The sequence below is a fragment of the Xiphias gladius genome, chromosome 21, assembly GCF_016859285.1.
Source record: "Xiphias gladius isolate SHS-SW01 ecotype Sanya breed wild chromosome 21, ASM1685928v1, whole genome shotgun sequence".
Taxonomy (NCBI): domain Eukaryota; kingdom Metazoa; phylum Chordata; class Actinopteri; order Istiophoriformes; family Xiphiidae; genus Xiphias; species Xiphias gladius.
The window spans coordinates 14,741,722-14,767,986 of NC_053420.1; the positions used below are offsets into that span (position 1 = coordinate 14,741,722).

A 26,265-nucleotide genomic window follows, 5' to 3' on the forward strand; every position below is an offset into this window, starting at 1 on the left:
CCAGCCTCTGCCTAATCCTTTAAAAGTTCAAAATAAACGCTACAGCTATTGTGACTAAAAGACTAAGATGCAGCGGTTATCTTTGATGACATTCCTTTGTCTAACGGTATAACAATATACCATTAGACAGGGACAATACACCATAAACGTTTTGCGGGTATATCCTTAAAATCACAACTTGTGTTAGTGAGATTTAACGCCATGGAATGTAGGTTCAGCTTTAAAATTCTTTATTCCAGATTTTGGATATCCCCTATGTACCGCCATCTTCCCATCCTTGCCAACCAACGTAGCAACTGACGGAAGTTGCTGTCGTGGATGTACCAAACCCGGCCTACCGTGCCAGGAGGGATCGCAAAATAAAATTGATTATTAACATTACAATTCATCGAGTTGTATTATATTCCATAAAAGAACAAACATACGCTGTAAAAGTCATTGTTTATTTTACAACTTTATACTGAAGACTGATTTAGTTACTGCCCAAATTTACGATGCGTTTTAGACACGTTAACCGCCATGAAATGAAACCGTCCAAAATATGACGTAGTTCCGTCTTTGCTTAGATAATGCCATCTTTGTAGGCCGCAAGGAACGTTTATTTGTCACCTCGTGTAAAAAAATATTCTTCTAAGCTATATATCTTAGTTTGCTTTTAGGACGAGACGAGCGCTTTGTTGAGGTGGTAGAAGTTTTTTCTGCCAGCGCAAGCCATTTTGAAGAAATCGTTTTGTCGGATCAGTTAGTGGAGGAGCGTGCGCAGTTTTCGTTAAGTCACATTTGAACGATCGTGGTCCGGTGTTGACGACATAGATCTCCGTCCCAGCGAACAAAGGAACAGTAAGGCCGATGCACGCTTGTTAGCTCTGTCTGGGGAAAATAGTATTTATGAAATAATTTAAAATTAAACCTACTGTAACGCTATTTTTTCATAGTACTTTGACTTGAGACGTCTTTGCTTCGAATAAAAGTAACTAATTACCGTGACTCATTCAGTCCTGTCTTAGCAACATCGGCTAACGCTAGCCGTAACTGTGGACAAGTAGCGAGCTAACTGCTAACTTTAGCACAGTATTGATCCAAGCAACAAGTTTTCTTTTTGGGGAAATGGCCGAAGTATACATTCGAGTAGCAGAGGAGGAAAACGAGGAACCCATGGAGATCCCGTCCGAGGATGACGGCACTGTTCTGCTTTCAACCGTGGCAGCTCAGTTTCCAGGGGCGTGCGGCCTTCGTTTCAGGAGCCCCGTGTCTCAGTGCATGCGGGGAGTACGTCTTGTGGAAGGGGTCCTACACGCACCAGAAAACGGATGGGGCAACGTCGTGTATGTCGTGAACTATCCAAAAGGTAAATATGGGCACTTTGCACACACTTAACATTTTATTCGAACAGGTTGCCAGATATAATGGTATTTATAATTCATGATGTAGTTTCCGCACACTGAAAATGGATGAGAATGATCTCACGTATAGTTTGCCCACGCCCACAAAAGTGCGCTTTGAGGCGCTAAATCCATTCACAAAAGAAGCAAAAAAGATCAGCGTGCATATACAAAGTTGACAATCCAAAATCCACATCTTACCAAAGCTAATGCATCAGCCCTGAAATGAGTCAGTGTATATGCAGGTCTTAAACAGTGCTGATTTCAGTTTCCTCGAAAACGGCCTTAAATAGTGTTAAGTCTTACATTTTATTTGTAAAGGTCGTGAATAATTTTTTTTCCAAGCCTGCTTTCGGCAGTAAAGTTAGTTTTTCGTCTGTTCCACACCTCTGACCTTATTTAAAATCCATATGTGGATCTTAATGAGTTATTTTTTAATCAGTTAATCCGTCTGTTTTCTGCTGCATACCCAAGTCCTAATTATTTTATTAGGAATCATTGTTATATAATGGTAGGAAGTACTGCCACAGATGTGAGAGAAATACCTTTAAATTCATGCACTCAAATAAGTCTAGGCCTTAATCATCCCTATTGGTTTTCATTAATATCCTACATACTTTGGCCAGTTTGACTGTAAAACAGGTATGAAATTGCAATCTATGTGAATTTAAAAAGGTTTTTAATAGTCTTAAATTTAACTTGGAGATCCCCAAAGAAACTCTGTAATAACCATTTTCATAGAAGTTATGTTTTGTTGAAACTATTATATGAGATGTGTTGATTCAGTTTTCTGGTCATTTGAGAGGTTGTAGCTGCTGGTGTCGATGAATTGTATTATTTACTGAGAAGAGATTGTAATATTAGGCAGCTACCATCATTGACATAAATGGGGCGGTCAAAATATTAGAAAACGCTCCTAAGTATAATGTCATACAATTAATCTGCAGCGCCAACTATGGCTTCTGATATTACACAACCTTAATGTTGAACAGACACCTTTATTCTTGGCAATTATTTACACAGGCAGAGTGGGAAGGGGACTGAGTGTTAGGTTGATTTTATAAAAAATTAATTTCTCTTTTGTGTTAATATTTTAGACAACAAAAGGAAAATGGATGAAATAGATGCCTCCTCTGCTGTGAAAATGAAGAGAGGCGATATGAAGACATCTGACCTGATCGTACTGGGTCTGCCTTGGAAAACAACAGAGCAGGACCTGAAAGACTACTTTAGTACATTTGGAGAAGTCATCATGGTTCAGGTATAACATTTATTAGTAACATTAACACAATACACATTTGCTTTGGTTTGTACACAGTGATAGTTGATAATCATTGTTTTATTTTCCAGGTAAAACGAGACGCCAAGACTGGAAATTCTAAAGGTTTTGGCTTTGTGAGGTTCACAGAGTACGAGGCTCAAGAAAAGGTGATCTCCCAGCGCCATATGATTGACGGGAGATGGTGTGACTGCAAGCTCCCTAACTCGAAGGTGAATATGGTAATGTCCATGCATATACCCACACATTATGGGAATAAACATTGTTTTAATATTGTTTAACACACTATAACCTGTAGCATTTCTCAATTTTTTTCCCCTGTTGTTTACAGCAAGGTCCAGATGAGCCATTAAGGAGCCGCAAAGTTTTTGTAGGCCGCTGCACAGAAGACATGACCACAGACGACCTACGGCAGTTCTTTATGCAGTATGGAGAAGTTACAGATGTCTTCATTCCCAAGCCATTCCGTGCTTTTGCCTTTGTCACGTTTGCAGATGATCAGGTATAGTATTGTGTTGGTAGAAAGTGGCTTCTTGTTTTAGCGGTACCCATGTCCAGATGACCTGATTGATGTCTTTTTCCCAACAGGTTGCCCAGTCACTCTGTGGAGAGGACCTAATTATCAAAGGTGTCAGCGTTCACATCTCAAACGCTGAGCCCAAACACGGGAATAGGCAGTTTGACCGTACAGCACGGTTTGGGAATGGCTTTGGAGCGCAAGCATTTGGTAGCAGCCGTAGTGGGTTAGGGAGCAGCACTAACAGTAGTCTGGCTAATTTTGGTTCCTTCAGTCTGAACCCTGCTATGATGGCTGCTGCTCAGGCTGCTCTGCAGAGTAGTTGGGGGATGATGGGTATGCTGGCTAGTCAGCAGCAGACATCCACCTCAGGCAGCACTTCCAGTGGAACAAGCTCTAGTAGGGACCAGAGTCAGTCTTTCAGTACAGGCAACAGCAACTACGGCACCAGCTCAGCCAGTCTTGGCTGGGGAACAGGGTCAAACTCCACAACCAGTGGTAGTGGGTTTAGCTCAGGGTTTGGGTCCAGTATGGAGTCAAAGTCATCTGGGTGGGGTATGTAAGTTAAGTGTTGTATGGTAAGTATTGTGAGAAAGATGAGTCTTTTCAAAATTTATTTCTGGTGTTAATGCGTATCTGAAATTTAACACTTTTGTGGAAGATGTTTTGTACATTTGGAAAAAATGCTAAAAGATTTAATTTAGAAAGTGTTGAAGTGAATTGTTTACCAGGATGTCCGACTAAAGTGCTATTTTTGATGTCTCGTTTGTTTGTATCCATTTCAACTGGATTCTCTAATGCATGTATTGTGAAATGTGATATAACCATTTTGAAAATGCATGAATGTTTGTGATTCACCATTATTCCGGCTTTGTCATCGACTTAAAAGGCAATCTTGCATTGGGAAGAATCTGGTTGAAACCTAAATGTTTTAAGTGCAACTTTATTTGCAGTCAAGTTCTGTGGAAAAGCCTTCATTGAAATCTCTTCTGCAGTTCACCTCTCTTCCATTTTCCTGTGAGGAAGCTCCTCTTTGGCAGCATTCTTGGGGTGATATCGGTATCATTCTCCCTCTTCCCACCTGTAAATGCTATGCCATCAAAGAACGGCTTCACTCCGCATGTTCTAAGAGACGGTGGGTGTTTTCACTTTTATCCACTTTTAAATGGAAAGAACTGCGCAACTGACATTTTAAGAACTGATGAGTGCGATTGAGGATGGCTTGTGGCGAAGAGTGAAGCGATGAGTGAGCGAACGGAGAGACGCGTGAAACGGACTGGTTGTGCGGTGAAAGAGCCCAATTTGACTGCTTTTTGAGTGTGTGAGTGGAAGCTGCAGATGCTACGAGCGCCTCCCCTAACATGGACATTCTTTAATTAGTACTTCAAGATTTTTTTTTTTTTTTAAATCTTTGCAGGTTTTTCCTTACTCTTAAGTATGTTGATCAAGTGCAGAAATATCAAAATGTAGTGGAATGTTGTGATGAATAATTGTATTGCTTATATTATCTGATTTGAATGCTGTATGGTGTGTGCTTTCATGTTACTGAACTGATCTGTAAGTGTGTACTTGATGTGGATGACACCTGCCGAAGACTCTGGGGGACGCGAGTGGTAGTGTGAGAACGTGGAGTGGTGTGTCCAATGGTTCCCAGTAGCTCTTTGTTTGTGAGGTGTTAAAAAACATGTCAAATGAAAGGAGTTCTCTAATAAAGTTCATTTGAATAGATGGTTAGTTGATATTACTTGAGTCACTTTGTCAAATAAAAAAACAAATCTAATTCGATTCACATATCTAGGGACCTTGGGCTCTGCTCGTCGAGGTCTCCGTTTGAACCCTGACTGAAGTCTGTTCTGAAGGATGAAGACGGAAGTTCCAACACTTTCAGTGTGTGGCCTTCTCAGACATGACATGGGGTAGTACCTGTCTTTTTGCTGCTTTTAATGGCTTGTCAGAGTGAATTATCCTTTATTATTCATAGCTACATTAAGGTTAGAGGGAGGTTCCTGGGGGTCTCTGTCTTTATTTTAACCTTAAAACGATGAGATCAGCAATGTGGCATCACCTTTCCAAAAGAGTTGTCCATAATTTGGCTAAAGTAATAATGACACGTTGTTGAGCCTTGGAAGTGGTGATGGGGATTTTTAGATGGCCTTGTGCGTTATGGGTAGTTTGCGTGACAGTCTTAAGGTTTCCCGAAGTGCAAAACAACATGACATATTGATCATTCTTTCACTTTAAAGGAGAAACGTTGGGTAGATAACTTGGCAGTCTAAACCCCTTAAATAAAAGATTATGAAATCATATTAAGAGTCTGTGTAGTGTCCCTTTGGCATTGCTTAAAAAAACGACATAAAAACTTTTTATCAGGTTTGACACAGGGTTATCAGGTCCTATGTAAAAACAGTGCAAAATGCACTATGACATGACATTGTATTAGTGGGTCCCTTAAGAGAGAAGTCCTGAGTTATTTGGTCTAGATGTGCAGAATGTGTTCATAGAACTACTGTAATATCAAAATCTCTTGTTGTAGACTTCTTGAAATGACAGCTGAAATGCATAATAACCGTAAAAGAAATACTTTGGCACTTTTAATGACACTTAACTTATTGTCATGTATTAGTCAGCCTTCATGTTTATTTGGATGTTGGGCACAAGTGAGACACTGCAGGCCTGCCTGTGTCTTGTCCTTAATCTCTGCTTTCCTCCTCAGTGTCTCTGCTCTTCCTCTTCCCAGTATTCTTCTTTTTCAAATCCCTCTGCTCCTGATTCAGTTCTTCGCTTTTATTTTGTATGTAGATGGACTGGAATGAATAAAGGCAAATTAAACATTCAGTTTGCTGTCTGCTGTAAAATATATACCCCTACACAGTTACAGTGTCCTCCTGCATTATTAGGATGAAACTGCAATGTTTTTGAGTAGCTGACATTGGCTAGCCAAAGTACATGTTTCATTCTGCCTTGGTCGGTAAATGCAAGTAGCCTACATGACTTAAGTGCTGTAGAATTCCCTTCTGACAGTTAAATGGCAATAACTCACCAATGCAGTACTGCGACGGGCTATGAGCTTTACATCTTCTGCAGTCACTGTGCTTCTTTTAGCATGCCTGCAAATTAAATTTGAGACTGTAAACCAGGTGTATTATGAACAAGTTATGACGTTACACTAGTTTTACTAGGATGGATTAAGATGAAGGAACAAAAGACCTCACCAGGTATTTTGTCTAAATGAAAAGTCAGTACAGGATAAAGTCGCCTGTTAATATGGTCACAAAAATAAAAGATTCTCACCTTGCAAAGGCCTCCAGGTCATTAGCAAATATTTCTGAAAAAAAGTCAACGCTAACAATGAGATATTGGGTTTACAACCCCGTTTGCACATTTCTACATACCATTTTTTAATAACAATACACAATCTGCTACATATTACTCTCAACATTTTGCATCTACAACTTAAAAAAAAATACATAAAAAGAACAGAGCCAAATACCATTTAAGCCACAGCTTTGATTACATAAAAACATAGTCAGCAGTTACAGCCACTGATAGGAACGAATTTGGGTTACCATTCACTGGAGACCCCTCCAAGTCTTCAAGTTTGCAGTTATAAATATTAAATTATGAACAAATGTTTCTCACCTTTCTAATAGGTTATCTTGTAAGCCATTAACAAAAGGTAATGGGTCTCTCAATTTGTAATAGGCTATCCAGTCATCTATAATCAATCTATCAAGTCTGCAGTTGTAAATGTTAATAAGCTGTTGATAAATGGATTTTGGTCCTGATGCCCTGCAGCCCTTTTCCAGATGGTGAGTGGTCAAACAGTCCATTGTAGAGGTCTCCTTAATAAATTAAAGACCTCACTAAAAAGACAAGAAAAGTGTCGTGCTGGAGGAGGATTTTCCACAACCTGGCAACCCAACACTTGTTCTTATTAATGACTTATAGCTGATATATAAAGCATTAGTAAATGATTTAACCAGTAATAGCGTCATTAATTACAGTTTATAAACCTTTTATAAACGGTGTCTTATCAGAAAGTGACAGCCCTTTGTGCTTTGTAATCTATAATTCGATAAGAGTAATTTTAAATCCCTAAAGCTAAATTGGACAGATAACACTGAACAAAGTTTGTTTAAATGAACAAACATAAAACTAGCAAACTAGATGTGTTTCATAGGATGAAGCTGTACACTTGACAGCAGTATGTCCATATGTTTTAATATCATTTTACGTACTGCATGTTTCTGATAATGTACACTTGGCTGGACTGCGATAGTATCTTTGCTGACACCCACCACATTGTCTGAATGTCGTCTCGGCAATTGCTGCTATGACTTGTCGACTGAACTCTCTCCGGTGGTCCTCTCCCATCTTCTGACACAGACGACCCACAGTATAGTGTACTGCTGCCTTTAACCTCTGAAATTCAAAACATTAAACCAGATGAAAAGAAATCAAGATGGCGCTGAATACTTTTTTCATTTTTCAGTCTTGACACAAAGTAAATATCATACCATTTAAGACATTCATTTAATGCAATCCAACATCCGTTTCAATGTCATAAAGGTCGAAGAATGGAAGAAAACAAATAAGGCCTACAGTTATTTATTAGGGCCATGAATTTATTGATATTTGTATCACATTTTTGTATTTGGTATATAATCACTAGTAATTAATCAAATTAACGTGACCTGGACCCAAGTATGGATTACTGAACAGGGTTATGGGGTACAGGCCTGGGGGCTTGAGAGGTCACGGGGCCCCTGGGCCACAGACTCTGTATGAACTAACTTTTAATATTTCTTGTCTGAATTGAAAGACTACAAATACAGGCAAAACTAACCCAAAGAGACTGAAAACGGCCACAAAGAGACTGTTTCTTTCTGGGGGTCCTGTATAGGATGAGTGAGGGGACTTTTACTTGTCTATGCCCAGGGGCCCAGTGTCTCACAATCCGTCCACGCCTGACCCGAGATAAGTGCCAGCAGAACGATGGATGGAGAAACCAATTAAAATGATAAATAATGATTGAAATGTTTGCACGTTATGAGTCGATGAGATTTGTAGTGGATGTCTCCCCACAGCCAAAGTTAAAACTAAGTTAATGTTACTGGCTACGGCAGGTAGGACAAAAATATTCAAGTCCTATGTAAATGAAATATACATTTACCCCCCAAAATATTTTTTTTTGGGGGGGGGGGGTTCAATGCTTTTTAACAACTGTCTGCTGGTGCACGAACGTGAAAACACTGCTCTTACCTGAACAGTTTCGTCTTTATCAACTGACATTTTCCTGGGGAGAAATTGAACACCACGACGGCCGCAATGAGACAAGGACGCTGGGGGAAGTGTCACAAAGTCGGGGTCTGACGGAAAAAAACAAACAAACCCAAACGCAGCTGGGAAACACACAACCCAGGTGGCTCGCAGTCAGCAGCTCACAGTCAGCTGAAGAAGAAAAACCCGCGGCACAAATTCACCAAGAAAACCAACAACTCTCCACTTTATTCCCTTTTTGTAATGTGCACGTTTTATAGCGCCGCCTTGTGGTCCGGAGGCGAAACTACACGCTCCTTTTACAGTAGTCAGTGGCGGGAAGTAACTGAGTACATTTAGTCCGACACTGTACTTGAGTACAATTTCAATATACTCGTGCTTTAATTGGTTACTTCCATTTAATGCCACGAGCAATTTTAAGTCATTTTCTTTAAGAAAAAACGCAAAAAAAAAAGAAAAAAAAAGAAAGAAATACACAGTGGTACTAACTGGGTATTCAGTCTGAATATCTGCTGGTTTTCCCAGTTTTCTATGATAGTAAATCCAACATATCTGGATTTTCGACTGTTGGTTAGAAAAATAAAAAACAATGTGAATAATTAACTTGGACTTCAGGGAATGATGATGATGATGATGAATTTATACACTGAACTATTTAATATCTACTAAAATAGGTCTAATCAGTCTAATCAGTCAGGCTGCAACCGACAATTATTGTTGGTTGCAGCCTGACAGCACTCCTACTACTTTTTCCTGAGGTTTTCCGTGAATTTAATGAGATGACGCAGAAAAAAACAAAGCAATTTGACAAAACAAAACTTTACAGCAAATGAGCTCAATACAAACTTAAACAGTTACAGTCTTAAAACTAGATTTTGACACAGGGTACCTCTACAAGGCCAGGACATCAAGATGGAATAACTGTCATAGTTGATAATGTACTTTTTTTTATCTTTAACAAATGTGAGATCCCTCAATTAAGTTTGTGGACCTGAAAAGGATTTGGAGTAAACATGAGGGCTTTAGGGCCCTTGTGCAGTTGCCCGCTTTGCCCTGTTGGGGATCCAGCCTTGCACTACATTTATTTGACAGGATAAGTTACTTTTTACTAAATTAAGACTTTACATACAAAACATATGATGAGCTTCAAATATGATCCATTGTCATAAATGAAACGTTCCAAACAGTATTTATGTCATCATTTTAATATAATCTGATTATAATTATAACGGATGCTGTAATTGTTATATTTATCATGCTGCTGTGGTCGTAAGGTTACTTTTTTGTGACAGTACCTGACGGTAATTTTATTTCTTTATTTTCTCTCTTCTTTTTTCTTATGACTTGGTTAGCGGTGATTTTTTGCTTGTTTATTTTGCTTTTGTGGAAGAAAAATATGGCAACACCAGGTCATGTACTAAAATCATATCCAATAAATCTTGTAGGTAAAAACAAAAAAACAAACAAAACAATTTTAATATAATTCAAATTAGCTCTACCTTGATCAACTATAACAACAAAATTATACACATTATACATATCAATGCGTTTTATTAATGAATAAATAAGAGTTTATCACTCACAGGGGTCTTTATTTTTTTTGCAGAACGAATATTTTTACAGTGATACATTAAGTATATTTACCTGTCAATACTTTTACTTAAGTAGGATTTTGAATGCAGGATCTTTACTTTGTAAAGGTCTTTGTAAAATACACTGATGTATTTGTACTTTTACAGACGTAAAGGACTCAAGTACTTCTTCCAACACTGACAGTAGTCCAGAGCTACATTATGAGGCTCAGCACATTTCATGTAAATACTGTAAATGAATTTCTCTGATGTCTGAAATGATCTGACATTAGCTGACATGAACAATCATAAGTACAATTAATCACAGAGTCCTTTTATAAACTTGCTTGCAGACTTGGTCCTCACAGGTAAGTTCCTGAAAAGAGAAAACGTATGAAAGTGCGAATTTTATCACTATACATGTAACAGTGACTATATTGTTGAATGAACTGGATCATAACAGTTTTCAGGAGCAAGAGTTTCTTGTGTGCTTGATAAATCTAATATATACAATGTTTTTTATGTTGACGTAAAAATATGAAGCCCACAAAATACTGGGCATTGGTATCACACGACATATCGAGAGACCAGTTTACTGATTTCGGAATTTGACAAAGCTCTGACCAGAAACACTAACTGGGTTGTGAAGGGGCCCCCAGGATAAAAAAAAAATGCCTGAAGTCATACCAAATGAAGCTCGTCTCCCTGAATCCAGTGTGTCCAGCCTCTGTTCTTCTTTTCTCCTTTCTGAACACACACCAGCTTATCATTTTCCCAGCTGACCACGGTCTGACGGAGAATGAAATCGGTAACAGAAAGCTACAGTGAAATATGTCTGTGATATCAGTACTGCAACAGAGAACGGTTTGGGGGATGAATTTGTTTAAAAAGGCTTTATGAAAAGCTTATCATTTGCGTGCTTGCATTTGTCTATATTGCGTGATCGTGACCACAGCACCATTTGGTACATGGGCTAACCCTGTGACTACAATAATAAAGTTTTTACCTGGCAAGACCGGTTGTCCATTCCTTTCGTCACCTCTTTGAACTCCTCTCCAATTTTGAACGAACTCTCGTAGTTCTTGAAAGTTGTCAGCGTCCTGATACTGAAACAATCTCCATCTTGCTTAATCACCTTCTGGGGCTTCAACATTGAGGCAATCTTGCGTGTTGCAAAATCTATGCCTGCATGTCACAACGACAGGAGTATCTTACAAAAAGGTCCTGCCTAACAAATTCATCTTACCCTTTACCCTTTACCATGCTATCTCATCCACCATCTTCTGATCAGAAAAATTAAATGAATATTTACTTTGACTACACATGTAACACTCTCCAGGCCACTGATGAAGAGAAATGCATGCTGATGATGGATCACGGCGCTCACTGCTAAAGAAACGTTCCATTTATGTTACATAAAAGATGCTGAGGGAAATTTCATGCTCCCACATGCTAAACTTTTCAGTTAACTGTGCAAAGATTTCCCTCTTGTCATGGTTAAACATTCACGTAAGCACCGTCAAATGCAGTTTTCAGTGCGTATCCTTACAAATAGCTGTGAAAAGAAGTCCTGACACTTACCAAGTGCAACCATGTATGCATCGAAATTGACATTGCTGACAATGTCCCATGTCCCACTGTAGTCAACAGGCATCTTGGGTGTTTATATGACTCTCTGGACGACTCAACAGGCATGAGTATCAGGAGCGAACGGCTTTTAAGCTCTTGGGTTGGATGTCTCATTGTTTGTCAATATGGGACAGAGGTGATATGTTGCCGGCTGCAGCTATTTTGCACACGTGCAGAGGAGGAGCACTGGAGGGTGTAGGAGGACTATTTTTTTTACACGAGGAAATTATTCTGTTCCTGTTATGACAAAAGCCTCTATACAGGATGTTATTCTTAAACCACACGAATATACTGCATCTTTAATGCTGGTCCGGTTTGCTAAAACCAGCACTGACTAAAAACATAACCTGGGAGCTGAAATTTATGTGGAGAAATGTAACTTTAATGAAATACAATTTGGAGCAAATGTCTCCGTGCTTGTGCAGCGTGAAATCCAATCCTTCCCGCTGCTCACATGTGGAGCTGCTGGCACTGGCCTTGTCCAAGCATCAGGAATAGTGTTACAGTACACGTCTGCCTGGAGGACTAGCACCCATGTTTCTCTACATGTTGATCTTCATGGCGTATCATAGCAGCAGATGGATACCGAGGAATAAGAGGTTAAAATTGTAAGTGCTGTTATGTTCAGAGATGTTGCTGTTTTTACATTCATTCAAAAATATCTTTATATTGATTCAAACATTCTCATTTCAAGGTGTTTTACTACTGATGTTTTATGTTATGATGTTCTATTTGCAGTCAAATAGTGAATGCAGTGTTCGTGGCATTTGTTCTGGTTCCTCAGTTCTACGTCATGGCAAGGTAACTGGGACAAGAGGTGATGGCAGCAAGCCATAGAGATCACGGGTCACTTGCACAAAAAGGGAACTGGGCCTTAACAATTGCATCTGTTTTGTTTAAAGGCCAAAATCCTCAAGATACTGCAGGCAGCCTCTTCTGAGCAGCCTGTCAGCCTCCATCGCCTTGTCCTTCATAGCTTCAGGTAAAGCCAATCAGATCGGACAATTTTCAAAAAGCACGCTCAACACAGTATTTGACATAACACCAAGATCGCATAGACTTCAAAAGCCCAAACCTCCAACCACAAGCAAAACGGGATCTATGTGGATATAACTTGTTCCACTCTTTTAACAGGGTTTTCAGTGATATTCACGATGTTAGACCCAGTTCCTCCTAGCTTGTGGGCTTCCTATCATGTGTTTGGGCTGCTGTCGTGTGGACAAGGACTATGTACCGCCGTCCTGACTCTGAGAGCAGCAGCATGCGTAAGAGAATGACTGGAATGTTGATGCTCATTGGGTTCAAAAGAAATATTGCATCAGGATGATTTATATGTGTGTATTCACAGGCGAAAACAACTCCGGAGCTGTACTACATGTCTCTTATTCTGACGGTTGCCTCTATTTTCAGTACAGGTGAAATAATTTTCTTGGAAACGTACACGTACTGTACGGGAGCACTCATACACAGACTCTTCAGTTCAGGGGAATAACACCTGCTTGTGCCTGTTCAGGTTTTTTCATGGTGAGAGGAGGACTCTGGCTGACCAACGGGCGGCCTGTGAAGGACCCCAGCAGAAACAATGAGCAATAAAACAGTCCAGCTGTCCCACGTCGACATCCGACACTCCACATATTAAGATTTCATGTGGTTTCCATGCCACCGGCAGCTGGTAACTTTAAACCATGGGAACACAAAAAAAAAAAGACAGACAGACAGACAGACAGACAGACAGACAGACAGACAGACAGACAGACAGACAGACAGACAGACAGACAGACAGACAGACAGACAGACAGACAGACAGACAGACAGACAGACAGACAGACAGACAGACAGACAGACAGACAGACAGACAGACAGACAGACAGACAGACAGACAGACAGACAGACAGACAGACAGACAGACAGACAGACAGACAGACAGACAGACAGACAGACAGACAGACAGACAGACAGACAGACAGACAGACAGACAGACAGACAGACAGACAGACAGACAGACAGACAGACAGACAGACAGACAGACAGACAGACAGACAGACAGACAGACAGACAGACAGACAGACAGACAGACAGACAGACAGACAGACAGACAGACAGACAGACAGACAGACAGACAGACAGACAGACAGACGGACAGACAGACGGACAGACAGACAGACAGACAGACAGACAGACAGACAGACAGACAGACAGACAGACAGACAGACAGACAGACAGACAGACAGACAGACAGACAGACAGACAGACAGACAGACAGACAGACAGACAGACAGACAGACAGACAGACAGACAGACAGACAGACAGACAGACAGACAGACAGACAGACAGACAGACAGACAGACAGACAGACAGACAGACAGACAGACAGACAGACAGACAGACAGACAGACAGACAGACAGACAGACAGACAGACAGACAGACAGACAGACAGACAGACAGACAGACAGAGAGACAGACAGACAGATAGACAGACAGACGGACAGAGAGACAGACAGACAGACAGACAGACAGACAGACAGACAGACAGACAGACAGACAGACAGACAGACAGACAGACAGACAGACAGACAGACAGACAGACAGACAGACAGACAGACAGACAGACAGACAGACAGACAGACAGAAAAAGGAAAGTAGCTTAATCCGTCTCATGTTTTAATGCTCACTTCAGAAAAGGGTCACAAAGCTTTTATTTGTCTTGATTATCAGAAGTTTGCTTTATTTGTTGATGGCAGCAAGCCATAGAGATCACGGGTCACTTGCACAAAATGGGAACTGGGCCTTAACAATTGCATCTGTTTTGTTTAAAGGCCAAAATCCTCAAGATACTGCAGGCAGCCTCTTCTGAGCAGCCTGTCAGCCTCCATCGCCTTGTCCTTCATAGCTTCAGGTAAAGCCAATCAGATCGGACAATTTTCAAATAGCACGCTCAACACAGTATTTGACATAACACCAAGATCGCATAGACTTCAAAAGCCCAAACCTCCAACCACAAGCAAAACGGGATCTATGTGGATATAACTTGTTCCACTCTTTTAACAGGGTTTTCAGTGATATTCACGATGTTAGACCCAGTTCCTCCTAGCTTGTGGGCTTCCTATCATGTGTTTGGGCTGCTGTCGTGTGGACAAGGACTATGTACCGCCGTCCTGACTCTGAGAGCAGCAGCATGCGTAAGAGAATGACTGGAATGTTGATGCTCATTGGGTTCAAAAGAAATATTGCATCAGGATGATTTATATGTGTGTATTCACAGGCGAAAACAACTCCGGAGCTGTACTACATGTCTCTTATTCTGACGGTTGCCTCTATTTTCAGTACAGGTGAAATAATTTTCTTGGAAACGTACACGTACTGTACGGGAGCACTCATACACAGACTCTTCAGTTCAGGGGAATAACACCTGCTTGTGCCTGTTCAGGTTTTTTCATGGTGAGAGGACGACTCTGGCTGACCAACGGGCGGCCTGTGAAGGACCCCAGCAGAAACAATGAGCAATAAAACAGTCCAGCTGTCCCACGTCGACATCCGACACTCCACATATTAAGATTTCATGTGGTTTCCATGCCACCGGCAGCTGGTAACTTTAAACCATGGGAACACAAAAAAAAAAAAGACAGACAGACAGAAAAAAGGGAAAGTGGCTTAATCCGTCTCATGTTTTAATGCTCACTTCAGAAAAGGGTCACAAAGCTTTTATTTGTCTTGATTATCAGAAGTTTGCTTTATTTGTTGATGGGTACAGGTTGAGTATGTTTCATGTAACAACTGGTCATAAGAAGCTAATAAGCAGATTCGATGTATAATTATACATAATTATCTGCATACAGTACTGATAGTGATATTTATCTCATTGGAAAGTAAAGCTACATTAAACAGATCATAGCAGGATTATAAAGGAAATGCTTCACATTGAGGAAGCTAGGAGGGCCAGGTTATATCATTGCAAAAATGCAGTTGTTTTACCAAAACATGAGTGATCCCCATCATCTAAAAATGGTCTTACAAAAAGGTAACAGCTTTGGTGACGACAAAATAATGTATACAAATAAACTGGAAAGTCCAGCAAGTGCACCTTGTAAATTTGTTTTACCTGCTATTCTCTTATTTTCACAAGTACCCGTATACCGCAACTGATCCCAGTTTCCTACCGACAGAATTAATATTAATCGACAGCTGACATGTATTCACCACAAATTAATTTGTAACTTTCACATCTCACAAGTCAAACTTCAAAACAACTGGAAAATGATAAAGTTAAGGAGAGAATTTAAAACACTTAAAAATACAATCATACACTGGAAAGAAACTCGTCAACCTGCGGCCGAGGAGGCCATGATGGTGCCATTGCGATGCATGGGGCCCCTCCACTTACAGCACGTGGGAAAGAAACTTTTTGTATACATGCTGTACATCATGGAAACTCTTTCAGTATCTTTCTATGGATCAAACACAGGCACAATATTAGCATGACTGCTGGAATTCAGTAGCACTCCACTTTAATTTAGGGAAGGCCTTCAGACACAGGTATATAAATTAACTTTGAGCCCTAAACCAAAGAATCCTACACACTGTCAATCACCTGAACTCACTTTATTAAAACGAGTCATTATTTCGTTTTCTTTTTAAGTCAAATACACCTGTAAAACTTTATGGTGTAAAAGACCTTTTTAAAACCAAAAATCAACCTAAAATTGAAATAAAGCTATTCTTGTTTGGACGCTAGAATCTGGAAAAAGCACCTGAAGATGACATGTATTGATTCCTCTGAGGGGAATGTGAATGTGCTGGGTTGAGAAATGAGCTTTTTATTAGTGAAGCACCAAATATTTTGAATTACGTCAACAATTTTAATTACATCTTTTTGTTTCTCTATTATACAATATTATTATAATCATCATTCTTGTACAAACAAAATATATTATTTATGGAAGCAGTCACATTTTCACTTTCTTTAACTAATTGGGTCACTGACTCTCAACAATATGAAGCATACAATCAAGAAGTATAGATAATTCAGCAAACTGCGTATCTAAAAATTCAAAAATTCACCTGAGATCTGATATAATTCCAACATACAACCATCCTGGGTTTAAAATAAGTGCACAAATGTTTGTTTTGGAATTGGCTTTATGCGCAAGATATTGTATACATCAGATATTCACACAGTGCTACATATCCTGTAAACTTATATACTTCATATAATTGTCTAGATTTTCACTCATCTCACACTAATTAGACTTAGATAAACCACAAAAAGTCTGCATAATCACTTCACACTCACACACAGGAAAATGTTCAAATGAGGTTTTAAGTTTCCAAAAAAAAAAGAAAAAAGAAAAGGACCAAGACCGTTGTTTTTAACCCATTAACTATTAAATTACAAATACTTAGTAACTCTGTGAAGAACTCTCTGTGAAGAACATGATGGTACCCAACAGAATCTTCACACGTGTGGATGGGAACTGTCGGACACATACTCCATTTTGTGTGAGTTTAGTAAATAGGCCCTGCAAGGAAGATGACCTTCAGAATTGGTTGGCATTACAACAGTGTTCACTTGTATTGCTCATCTCTTCTCTCCTAAGCCAAAGAAATTTTCAACGCTTTAAACTTTGATCTAAGATCCTAGTTGTTATTGCAGCGTGATGCAGTTGCAACTCTTTCTTGCTGGTGAACTCATGTGTAATGTGAGAAACCACAAACTTACGGTGTCCTTTGCGAAGTTTCCATGCCTCCCGGCAAGCCAATAAATCCACTGAAAAGGGGCTGTTTTTTAACAACTTTTTTCTGTCCAAAAACTGTTTTTAACTGCCATACTACACAATGATAGCTATAATGGATTTCTTATTTTGATCAAAGTTCCTGTCTCTGGACTCTAACAAATTGCTGGTTTGGAGGTAGGAAATCAATCAGAAACCTGCTTGCATGCTTTAAAAAAAATGCAGCAGTAGTGATCAGTATATGTAATTTGTAGTTAATAAGCTCAAACATGTATAACTACTGGTGTTCATACATTCTTTACTCAAAACCACCTGTTGAATTAAAGCAGCTCCAAAGACATTCGTTTGATTGAAAGTTAGGATTAAAATCTCTATCCTAAAAGTGCATCATAGTCTATGTACCACACAAGTCTGCCATTAGCAGGCTTCACCCCGGTGGCAGGCCATTTGTCCGGGCTGTCCTTCACTCGGCTCAGCTGAGTGATCAGCTCATGCTTGCCTTTACCCATCACTAAAAAAGCAACTATGTGGGCTCGGTTAATGGCGCTGAACGTGAGGCTCATACGCTGGTGAGGTTTGAAAGGGCTCTCGGTGAGGGCCACCAGACTCTCCCCAAATTCATCCGCTTTAGTACCAGGGAACAGAGAGGCTGTGTGGCCGTCGTAGCCGACTCCCAACAGTACGAAGTGGAAGCTGGAGCCATTCACCAACCTGCCGACCTCGTTCTCATACAGCTGTGCCCCTCCGTCCTCCTCGACACATAAACGATGGCTGGGCTGGACTGGCATGGGGTGTATGTTGTAATAGGGTATCCTCACATGTTGTAGTAGGTGGTTATGCAGGGTGTAGAAGTTAGACTCCAGTTGAGTCAGCGTCACGCAGCGCTCATCCACCATCCACACATGGGTGTTCCTCCAGGGGAAGGAGAAGTGGTGCCGGGCCAACCTGTGGAACAGGGCGAGGGGTGTGGACCCGCCAGAGAGTGCAAGATGGAAAACACCGCTCTCACGGACTGCTGCCTCCGCCGCTTCCTGCATATCTGCAGCTAGCCGCTCCACTAGCTCCTCAGCCCAGGCAGACACCATGTCAGCACCTCGGAATTTGCCTTGCATCACTTGAAAACCTTTTGCAGACGAGCCACTCATCTGATCAGGGCTGATTATCACCACCTCGCTGTTGAAGCTAATGTCCTTCCCTTTCAGGCGGACGTCCAGCAGGTCCCCGTTGTCCGCACCACCAGGGTAGATGCGGGGAAAAGAGCTGGCTAGGCTACTTAGCAGTGGTGTCCATAAGCCCCAGGACGACAGTAAGTTTTCAGTACTAATAAAACTATTCTTACGTCCAGCAAAGATGTGAGAAATCAGTTCTGTATAAGCTTCCCTCTGCTCTATTGGAGTTTGCACATAGTAGTCTGAAACAGGCAAACCTAAAACACTGACATCAGTATGTTCCGTCACTTCCTTCCACTCTCCGTCCAATAAAACTGGCTTGAACAAATTCTTACTTACAAGAATTGCTGGATACTGAAGGCTACCATGTCCAAAGTAGAAAACTATCTGTTTGGGCTTGCAGTGAACGCTGTGGTGGTTCTGAAGACAAAAGATGTCATTCTTGAAAAGTATGCGTGCATACCCGACTCGTTCATCTAACATCTTCCCTGAGATTAAAAGAATTGGCACACCTTCATACTGGGCTTCATCGATGTGTGCCAACACAGCTGCAATATACAAACAGGATCACTTATTAGCAGAGCTATATTTGTAGTACAGCAAGTTTTCTTTTTACAACTCAGCAGTAAAGAATACATAAAATCATAAAAATTAAAAAGAAAATCTGTAAGTTCTCACCTGCAAATGTTGGTGTGAGACTGATGTGATCTTTTGTCTTATTCAGCTCCTGCTGAACCTCTGACTTGTATGCTTGGTACTGGCCGATCACAGCTTGATTCTTTCCCAAGGGCAAAAGGGAGCTGAAGATCCGCAGCTTGTTTTGGGTGACTTCCTCAGTGCTGCTCAGATTCATGGGGAGCCTCATTGTCAGCAGCGCCATGATCTCAGTCAGGTGGTTCTGTAGCATATCTCTGATCACCCCGTATTGGTCATAGAAGGGAATACGACCTTGAGAACAAACGACGAGCGAAGGCATGAACACATAAATCTTCCTTAGGAATTCTAGCTACTGTTTCGTAGCTCCAAAAAAAAAAAAAAAAAAGAATTACAACAGTGTTGATGCAGTTTTACTCACCTTTAACATTCAGGGTCTCTTTCAATACAATCTCCACTCTCTCAATGTGGTGCTTGTTCCAGATCGGATCCAGAAACTCCTTGTTCTCCGTTCTGAATGGAAGTATCTTTGCAACCACCTTCTCACAAAAGCATAAAAAAAACATAGCATGAAATCAGAAAAAAATGAAATCAAAATTACAGATTCAAGGGTGAGAGGTACATACTGTGGCAGATGTCCTTACCTGCTTCCCCAGGTAATGGTCAATTCTGTACATTTCTTCATCCTTCAAGGAGCTCTCAAGCTGAGATGCTAGTACCTGAGCACTCCTAAAGTCATGCCCAAAAGGTTTCTCTAGCACCACCCTCAACCAGGCCTCAGTGTTCGGCCTGCAACTGTTATTGATTTTATCAGCAATGTCTGCATATGCGAAAGCTGGAACAGAGAGGTAGAAGAGCCTCCCTGCCTCTGTAATTCCCTCTTCCTGAAGTCGTTTCTCAATGTGCTTGGCCAGATCCTGGTAGTCCTCCAGGGCTTTCAGCTGCCGATACTGTGAGAGTCGAAGGAACTGCTCCTTCAGAAGAGCACAGCGCTCTTGAGACACATCCTTTGAGCAGGACACTGCCTTTAGGATCTCAAAGAGGAGGGCTGTGGCCTTCTCAGCAGGTAACAGTCCTCCACCATAGAAGGAAAAGGTGTTTCCACTACTGACCTGGTTAATGTACAGCTGGAAGAAGCCCTGCCACAGGTACTTCTTGGCCAGGTCACCTGTGCCTCCCACTATCACCACTGAAACATGGCCGAGTCTCTGTGCCTCCTTTCTCTCCTCTCCGTATCCGCCCTGGGCACACAGAGTGACCAGAAGCAGGAACACAGTCACAAACATGCTCTGGTCTTAACCGTCCAAACTCCTGTTTGAAAACAGCAATGAGAAACGTCACATGTAGGCAATTATCGAGCACCAATGAGCAACTGAGAAATCATATGAAGCTGAATACATGAATGACAGTAAGCATTGAAAATAACAATAAAAACGTTTGTAGTGCTGCAACTAATGATTTTTTTCATTATCAACTGTCAAGCTGTCGATTATTGTCTCAATTTCTTGTTCTATCTACATTTTAGAAAATTATGAGAACCCAGCGTGAAATATTCAAATGTGCCGTTTTGTCCAAAACCCAAAGATGTTCAGTTTACTCTCACATGACACAAAAAAGCAGCGAAGGCCGGCATGGCGACCAGAACAACAGTCATTCCCCTGAAATCATGGGGAGGTCACAGAGGGGATGCAGAGGAGGAACGAAGCGACGAGGCACGAGAGCTGGGTTTAGACAACAGAGACTGATGGAGAAGAGCGAATCTCCCCTCTGTCATCATGGCTAGTGTGAGGTCACTGGACAATAAGATGGATGAGCTTGCACATTATCAGCTTGGTGGTGCCCGGTTCTGATTACTTCTAGCTTATGTTCCAGATGGTGGTGAGAGTCAAAGGGTAGTTGTGGACTGTACCACCAGAGGAGACAGGACCCTGGACCTGCCGTATGTTAATGTTAAAGAGGTCTGGTGATTCTATCTCCCAAATTAGTTTTCCGTACGTTTGCATTTGTACATTTTTCTATTTACTTACTGTTTATTTATTATTATTTCCATTTCAAAGTAGTTTTCACTTATTTACTTTCTCCTCCTGCCTGTTGTGCAATTGTACCAAAGCAATTTCCCCACATGGGTCAATAAAGTTTTTCTGATTCTGAATATTTAACTAATCTTTTCAGCTCAAAATGTTACATATATGTGATAAAAACAAATTAAACATGAATGTTCCTCTGTCCCAAAAAGTACTAGAATGCCACATAACAGAAAAGCCACAACTGAGAAATGAATGCAGTCCCAATTGTAACATGAACCTTCAACATTTTTAACGATACACACATGCAATAGACACTGCTGTAATTTTTTAGTGACGTCACAAATCCAACTTTTCATTTGACAGACAAGATTTAAATCCCACAAGTTAATAAAACATATAATAGCTAAACTTAAAAGTTAAATTTAAACATCTAAGAGCCACGACAGATACATAATTTAAAAACATTATGATTGTGAGCAATAGTCAATGTAAACTTCAAATACACCGGAACCTACACAAATGCCAAAAGACGAAAGAGATAAGCAGTTAATTACTTAGCAAGGTCTCTGTCCCCAGTCGCTTCGGAGGCAGTGATGTGGAGACAGTTATACTGTCATGACTGCAGTGACTGCCGGATACCGGTGGAGAAGGCGTGTAGACTTTGTACTTTGCTAAGGGGCATTGAGCTTCCAGTACAAGAATTCTACTGTTGACAGAGTGCTGGGAAAGCGTGACCAAATTATAGGTGATTTTGCAAGGACCCCAAATCATTAATTTAGCAAGATGGAGAAGCTAGAGAAGTAGATAGTAAGTAAAATTTTTACTTAGAATGAAATCATGCCTAACTTCATGTATTTTTTCTTATAGGAAAAAGTTAAAATCTCCCGAAGGCACTTACTGAGACCTATTCTGCTCATCACAAAGAACAAAACAAAGTCCCAATGCAGTGCATACAGATATATCAAACAATGAGTGTCTTGACGTAGATGCTACATTTTCATTACTGCCTTCACTGACATTTATCATATGAAAAACAAACTAATTCCGAGGAATTTGCATTAGTAAAAATGCAGCTGTACCAGGTCCCGTGGCAGGATGTTATAAATCCAAGAACATTTTATTTTGACTGAAAATCGTACTGGGTGAACACAACACCCACGGTATGACGCTGATTTTATGACTGAGTATAACATCTGGAATCCCTCTGTTCCACAATCATGTTTAAACAGTGGCAATGCAAACAGCAAAGGCCACCTCAAGAATGCCGACTGCTTCAACCGCTGAATTTTGGCTCTGCTTCACTTTTTTAAAAGGATTACCGCAGTCAAAACATTTATCTATTTTTTAAAATCGGAAATAACACTCGTCACATCTTATGTAAAGATGACAACATCTTAAAACTTACACAGGACCACTAGGAAGTTATATAATCACAAATGAAGTTTCCTGCCTATTTTATTAGTTTTATTTTCTTACATTACTCTTTTAAAACTGTAACCTGCTTTTACTCCTCTCACCTTTTTATCTATTGACTTCTGGGCTATTACTTATTCTGCTAATTCCCCCCACTAGTATCAATAAAAGGGCATATTATCTTAAAAGACACTATCTTCATTCAGGTTTTGACACTGCAGCTTTTCCCAGTTTTTTTTTTTTTTCCTCAGTTTATTCCAACACATGATTCCACCTCAGTCACAAGCTGCTTTCATCTTCTTCCGTCACACATCATTTCAAATGACCTTCACACACTCATGTATTCACAAAACCTCCCAGTACAGAGCAGGAATTTCTTTGCATCAAGCAGCGATTGCAAGTGCCAAGTAGGACCACATTAACCAGAGCAAATTGCCCACACGTACAACGAGGACTTGTCTGGGGACTGAGCAGTTTTGTTCATGACTGGAGAAAGCACATGTGTCCTGTTCGTGTCTTTGCAGCCAAATTTATGGCAGTCCAGTGGTCTGCAGTAAAAGACATTTGCAAGTCTTCTGACCGAATTGCAGGAATGTTTAAACTATTCACACACTATCATAAGAAACTGATGAACCTATTCAGCTTTACTGCATTGAGACTAATAATTAAGTCATTAGCCTTTAGTTCAAAGAACATACTTCTCATTGAAAATCCTATATTTCCTCCGGTGCACAGTAGAGAGAATTTTTAAACTGTTTCACAATTCCTTTAACCAAACAAAGAAAGCAACTGAAACTGACATACAGTGGTATGAAAAGGCTTGGGGACCCCTGGTCAAAATTTTTGTTATTTTAAATAGCTAAACGAGTAAAAGATGAACTGATTTCAAAAAGGCATAAAGTTAAAGATGAAACATTTCTTTACTATTTTAAGCAAGATCACTTTTTTATTTTCCATCTTTTACAGTTTCAAAATAACAAGAAAGGAAAAGGGCCCAAAACAACAGTTTGGGGCCATTTATCACAGCTTGTAAACTCTTTTTGTAGCAGCTAAGAGGCTTTCAGTTCTTGTTTGGGGGATTTTCACCCATTCTTCCTGCAAAACGCTTAATGTTCTGGGAGATTCTGGGGCTGTTCTCTCTTTTTAGGACTATCCACACATTTTCGATGATGTTTAGGTCAGGGGACTGAGGGCCATGGCAAAATCGCTGCTTTTTTCCCTGAATTTGCTGGTATTTAATTGAATCCATTCTTCCCTCTACCAGTGAAATGTTCCCCGTGCCACTGGCTGCAACACAAGCTCAGAGCATGATCAATCCAACGCTGTGCTTAACAGTTGGAGAGGTGTTCTGTTCATGAAATTCTGCACCCTTTCTTCTCCAAACATTGCTGATTTGCTCATTGCGGCCAAAAAGTTCTATTTTAGCTTCATCAGTCCACAGGACTTGTTTCAAAATGCATCAGGATTGTTCAGATGTTCCTTTGCAAACTTCTAATGCGGATTTTTGTGGTGAGGACGCAGGACAGGATTTCCTCTGATGACTCTTCCATGGAGGTAATATTTGTGCAGGTGTGGCATCGCAGTAGAACAGTGCACCACCACTCCAGAGTCTGTTAAATCATCCTGAAGGTCTTTTGCAATTGAACGGTGGTTTTGAGTTGCCTTTCTAGCAAATCTACCCGAAGCTCTCTCGAAAAGATTTCTTGGTCTCACAGACCTCAACTTGACCTCCTCCGTTCCAGTTAACTGCCATTTCTTAATTACACTGCGAACTGAAGGAACGGCTTCCTCTTCTCGCCTTCTCCTGCTTTGTGGGCAGCAGTTATTTTAATTTTCAGAGTGCTAGCCAGCTGCTTAGAGGAGCCCGTGGCTGCTTATTGTTGGGCCAAGGTTTGAGGAGTCAGAGTATTTATTCATTTAGATCAGTTCATCCTCTACTAACTTAACTACTCATAGTAACAGAAACTCTCAATCTCACTGCTTGTTCAATGTGATGCGTCAACAGAACTCAACAGTTTTCTCATCAGGCGCCTTTGTCGTCCTTATAATAATATTTTTTTCTCAATTATTTTACAGTTTAATTTAAATATCATGATATTATAGTTTCATATAAAATAATGCATTACTATATATACAGTGGTTCAACAAAACAGTTATCTTCATCACTGATCAATCTGCCGATTATTTTCTCCATTAACCGATTACTGTTTGGAGAAAATGAACATGGCGCTTTTTTAAGCCCAACGTGACATGTTTTAAAAAGCTTGTTTTGTCCAGTCAGCGGTTGAAAATTCTGGTAACAAGTTTATTATCTCACGAGGCTAAGACCACCTGTAAATATTAACATTTGATAAACTGGGGACCAGGGACTTTTTTTTTTTTTTTTTGACATTTTTGCTTAACAATTAATCAATGACTTAACTACTTAACTAACTAATTGAGCTCTACGAGGGGGTGTTTCATCTCAGGTTTCCGTCTCTCTCTCTCTTTTCGGTGCCTGTGTACCCCACAGACACTGCGCTCCAGCAGAGACTCGTGTCCCGGTTTAAATGGATCCTGTTTTTTTTTTTTTTCTTTACACATCCTGCTGCACACGTGTTGCGCTAAATCCTGTATCCTTACAAAATGTGCGTCTTCCTGCTGCCGTGGTGGGCTCGACTCTCGGCAGCCGGGGGAAGCAAAACGGCGCAGAAAAAAAAAAACAAAACAAAAAAACTCGGGGGATTATTTCTCGGCTGCAGTCTTTACGAACTGTTACAGAAACAGGACGAGGTTGTCCCGCAGAGGGAAAGTAGCCGTTGGAAGTGGACTAACAACTGCTGCCTCTTAGTGAACGTCCGCGTATCCAACACGATTCACCTGCTAGCGGTCAAACTTCACTTCCGCTACGGACTCACACACTGCTCTACAATCCTTCCGGTAAACCTGCACCTGTAATGTCGCCCAAACAAGTCAGGCGGACAGACTACAGCCCAGAGAAACACCGAGAGACGCAGAAAGTTAACTGGGACCAACCTGCCCTGTGAGTCCCTGAGCGATGCACTCCACCTTCAGAAGACGCTTCCTGGACCGGTCACGTGACACAGTCCTGCTCCCGCTACAGGGCTGCTGCTGACGGATGTTACAGCATGTGTACAAGACCTGTGTGCGGGATTTAGGTCTGCCTCGGCGTGCTTTTGAATGATACAGTTTAAACTGGGGGGGGGGGGGGGGGTTGGTTAGAAAGTATTAAATGAGATGGGCCTTTCATACCTGATGTGAACGTTATCAGAGGGACCATGCGTCAAAGATCTGAAATATTTTTTAGTTTATATTGTTATGTTTTGATGTTTTTCACATGGAAAACTATAGGAGCAAGACCTCCAGACTGAGAGAGACACGTGTCTCTTTCCAGCCATTTTGCGTTACTTTGTGTTTTTTTTTTTTTTTTTTTTTTGAGTCTCTGTGATAATTTTGTCTCTGGTTGTATTCTCTTTGTCATCATTTTGCGTTCCTTTGTGGTTATTTTCTGTCTCATTCTTGTCATTTTGAATCTCTTCGTGGATGTTATGAGTCTGATGATTGACTTTTCAACAATAAATATTAACAGTAACTTCAAACAGAGGCTCTTGTC

The 26,265-nt window shown here is 40.6% G+C and overlaps 5 protein-coding genes and 1 long non-coding RNA gene across 12 annotated transcripts; 3 read left to right on the plus strand and 3 right to left on the minus strand.

Moving 5' to 3' along the window:
• The first annotated feature begins 539 nt into the window (after positions 1–539).
• On the plus strand, positions 540–6,013 carry tardbpb (TAR DNA binding protein b). 3 transcript variants are annotated; one of them, XR_005706280.1, is made up of 6 exons: positions 540–1,348; positions 2,480–2,643; positions 2,733–2,882; positions 2,993–3,163; positions 3,250–4,313; positions 4,977–6,013. XR_005706280.1 is itself a non-coding variant. In XM_040115468.1 (5 exons), exons 1-5 carry the CDS (start codon positions 1,108–1,110, stop codon positions 3,739–3,741), a joined length of 1,218 nt encoding a protein of 405 aa, XP_039971402.1. In that variant the 5' UTR covers positions 540–1,107; the 3' UTR covers positions 3,742–4,912. The 3 variants fall into 3 exon arrangements, 2 of the variants coding, with proteins under 2 accessions (XP_039971402.1, XP_039971403.1); XM_040115468.1 differs by lacking the exon at positions 4,977–6,013 and having other exon boundaries at positions 3,250–4,912; XM_040115469.1 differs by lacking the exon at positions 4,977–6,013 and having other exon boundaries at positions 543–1,348; positions 2,733–2,873; positions 3,250–4,912.
• On the minus strand, positions 5,842–8,668 carry cenps (centromere protein S). The gene is made up of 5 exons (XM_040115471.1): positions 8,441–8,668; positions 7,477–7,600; positions 6,470–6,503; positions 6,219–6,285; positions 5,842–5,982 (listed from the first exon to the last, which is right to left on the minus strand). Exons 1-5 carry the CDS (start codon positions 8,468–8,470, stop codon positions 5,869–5,871), a joined length of 369 nt encoding a protein of 122 aa, XP_039971405.1. The 5' UTR covers positions 8,471–8,668; the 3' UTR covers positions 5,842–5,868.
• Positions 8,669–10,029: 1,361 nt separating this feature from the next.
• rbp7b (retinol binding protein 7b, cellular) lies at positions 10,030–11,772 on the minus strand. Its single transcript, XM_040115456.1, has 4 exons — positions 11,611–11,772; positions 11,036–11,214; positions 10,717–10,818; positions 10,030–10,405 (listed from the first exon to the last, which is right to left on the minus strand). Exons 1-4 carry the CDS (start codon positions 11,681–11,683, stop codon positions 10,352–10,354), a joined length of 408 nt encoding a protein of 135 aa, XP_039971390.1. The 5' UTR covers positions 11,684–11,772; the 3' UTR covers positions 10,030–10,351.
• A 133-nt stretch (positions 11,773–11,905) lies between these two features.
• LOC120783225 lies at positions 11,906–13,364 on the plus strand. Of its 3 annotated transcripts, none has more exons than XM_040116046.1 (6): positions 11,906–12,266; positions 12,397–12,459; positions 12,561–12,640; positions 12,793–12,923; positions 13,007–13,073; positions 13,172–13,364. In XM_040116046.1, exons 1-6 carry the CDS (start codon positions 12,193–12,195, stop codon positions 13,249–13,251), a joined length of 495 nt encoding a protein of 164 aa, XP_039971980.1. In that variant the 5' UTR covers positions 11,906–12,192; the 3' UTR covers positions 13,252–13,364. The 3 variants fall into 3 exon arrangements, with proteins under 3 accessions (XP_039971980.1, XP_039971981.1, XP_039971982.1); XM_040116047.1 differs by having other exon boundaries at positions 12,826–12,923; XM_040116048.1 differs by having other exon boundaries at positions 12,240–12,266; positions 12,443–12,459.
• Positions 13,365–14,473: 1,109 nt separating this feature from the next.
• On the plus strand, positions 14,474–15,064 carry LOC120807416. The gene is made up of 3 exons (XR_005709817.1): positions 14,474–14,556; positions 14,709–14,839; positions 14,923–15,064. It is a non-coding gene; the product is annotated as an uncharacterized LOC120807416 (long non-coding RNA).
• A 651-nt stretch (positions 15,065–15,715) lies between these two features.
• On the minus strand, positions 15,716–25,780 carry h6pd (hexose-6-phosphate dehydrogenase (glucose 1-dehydrogenase)). 3 transcript variants are annotated; one of them, XM_040159426.1, is made up of 6 exons: positions 25,668–25,780; positions 20,325–20,523; positions 19,857–20,186; positions 19,634–19,751; positions 19,237–19,506; positions 15,716–19,106 (listed from the first exon to the last, which is right to left on the minus strand). In XM_040159426.1, exons 2-6 carry the CDS (start codon positions 20,496–20,498, stop codon positions 17,761–17,763), a joined length of 2,238 nt encoding a protein of 745 aa, XP_040015360.1. In that variant the 5' UTR covers positions 20,499–20,523; positions 25,668–25,780; the 3' UTR covers positions 15,716–17,760. The 3 variants fall into 3 exon arrangements, with proteins under 3 accessions (XP_040015360.1, XP_040015358.1, XP_040015359.1); XM_040159424.1 differs by having other exon boundaries at positions 19,857–20,523; XM_040159425.1 differs by lacking the exon at positions 25,668–25,780 and adding an exon at positions 21,794–21,922 and having other exon boundaries at positions 19,857–20,523.
• Between the last annotated feature and the right edge of the window lie 485 nt (positions 25,781–26,265).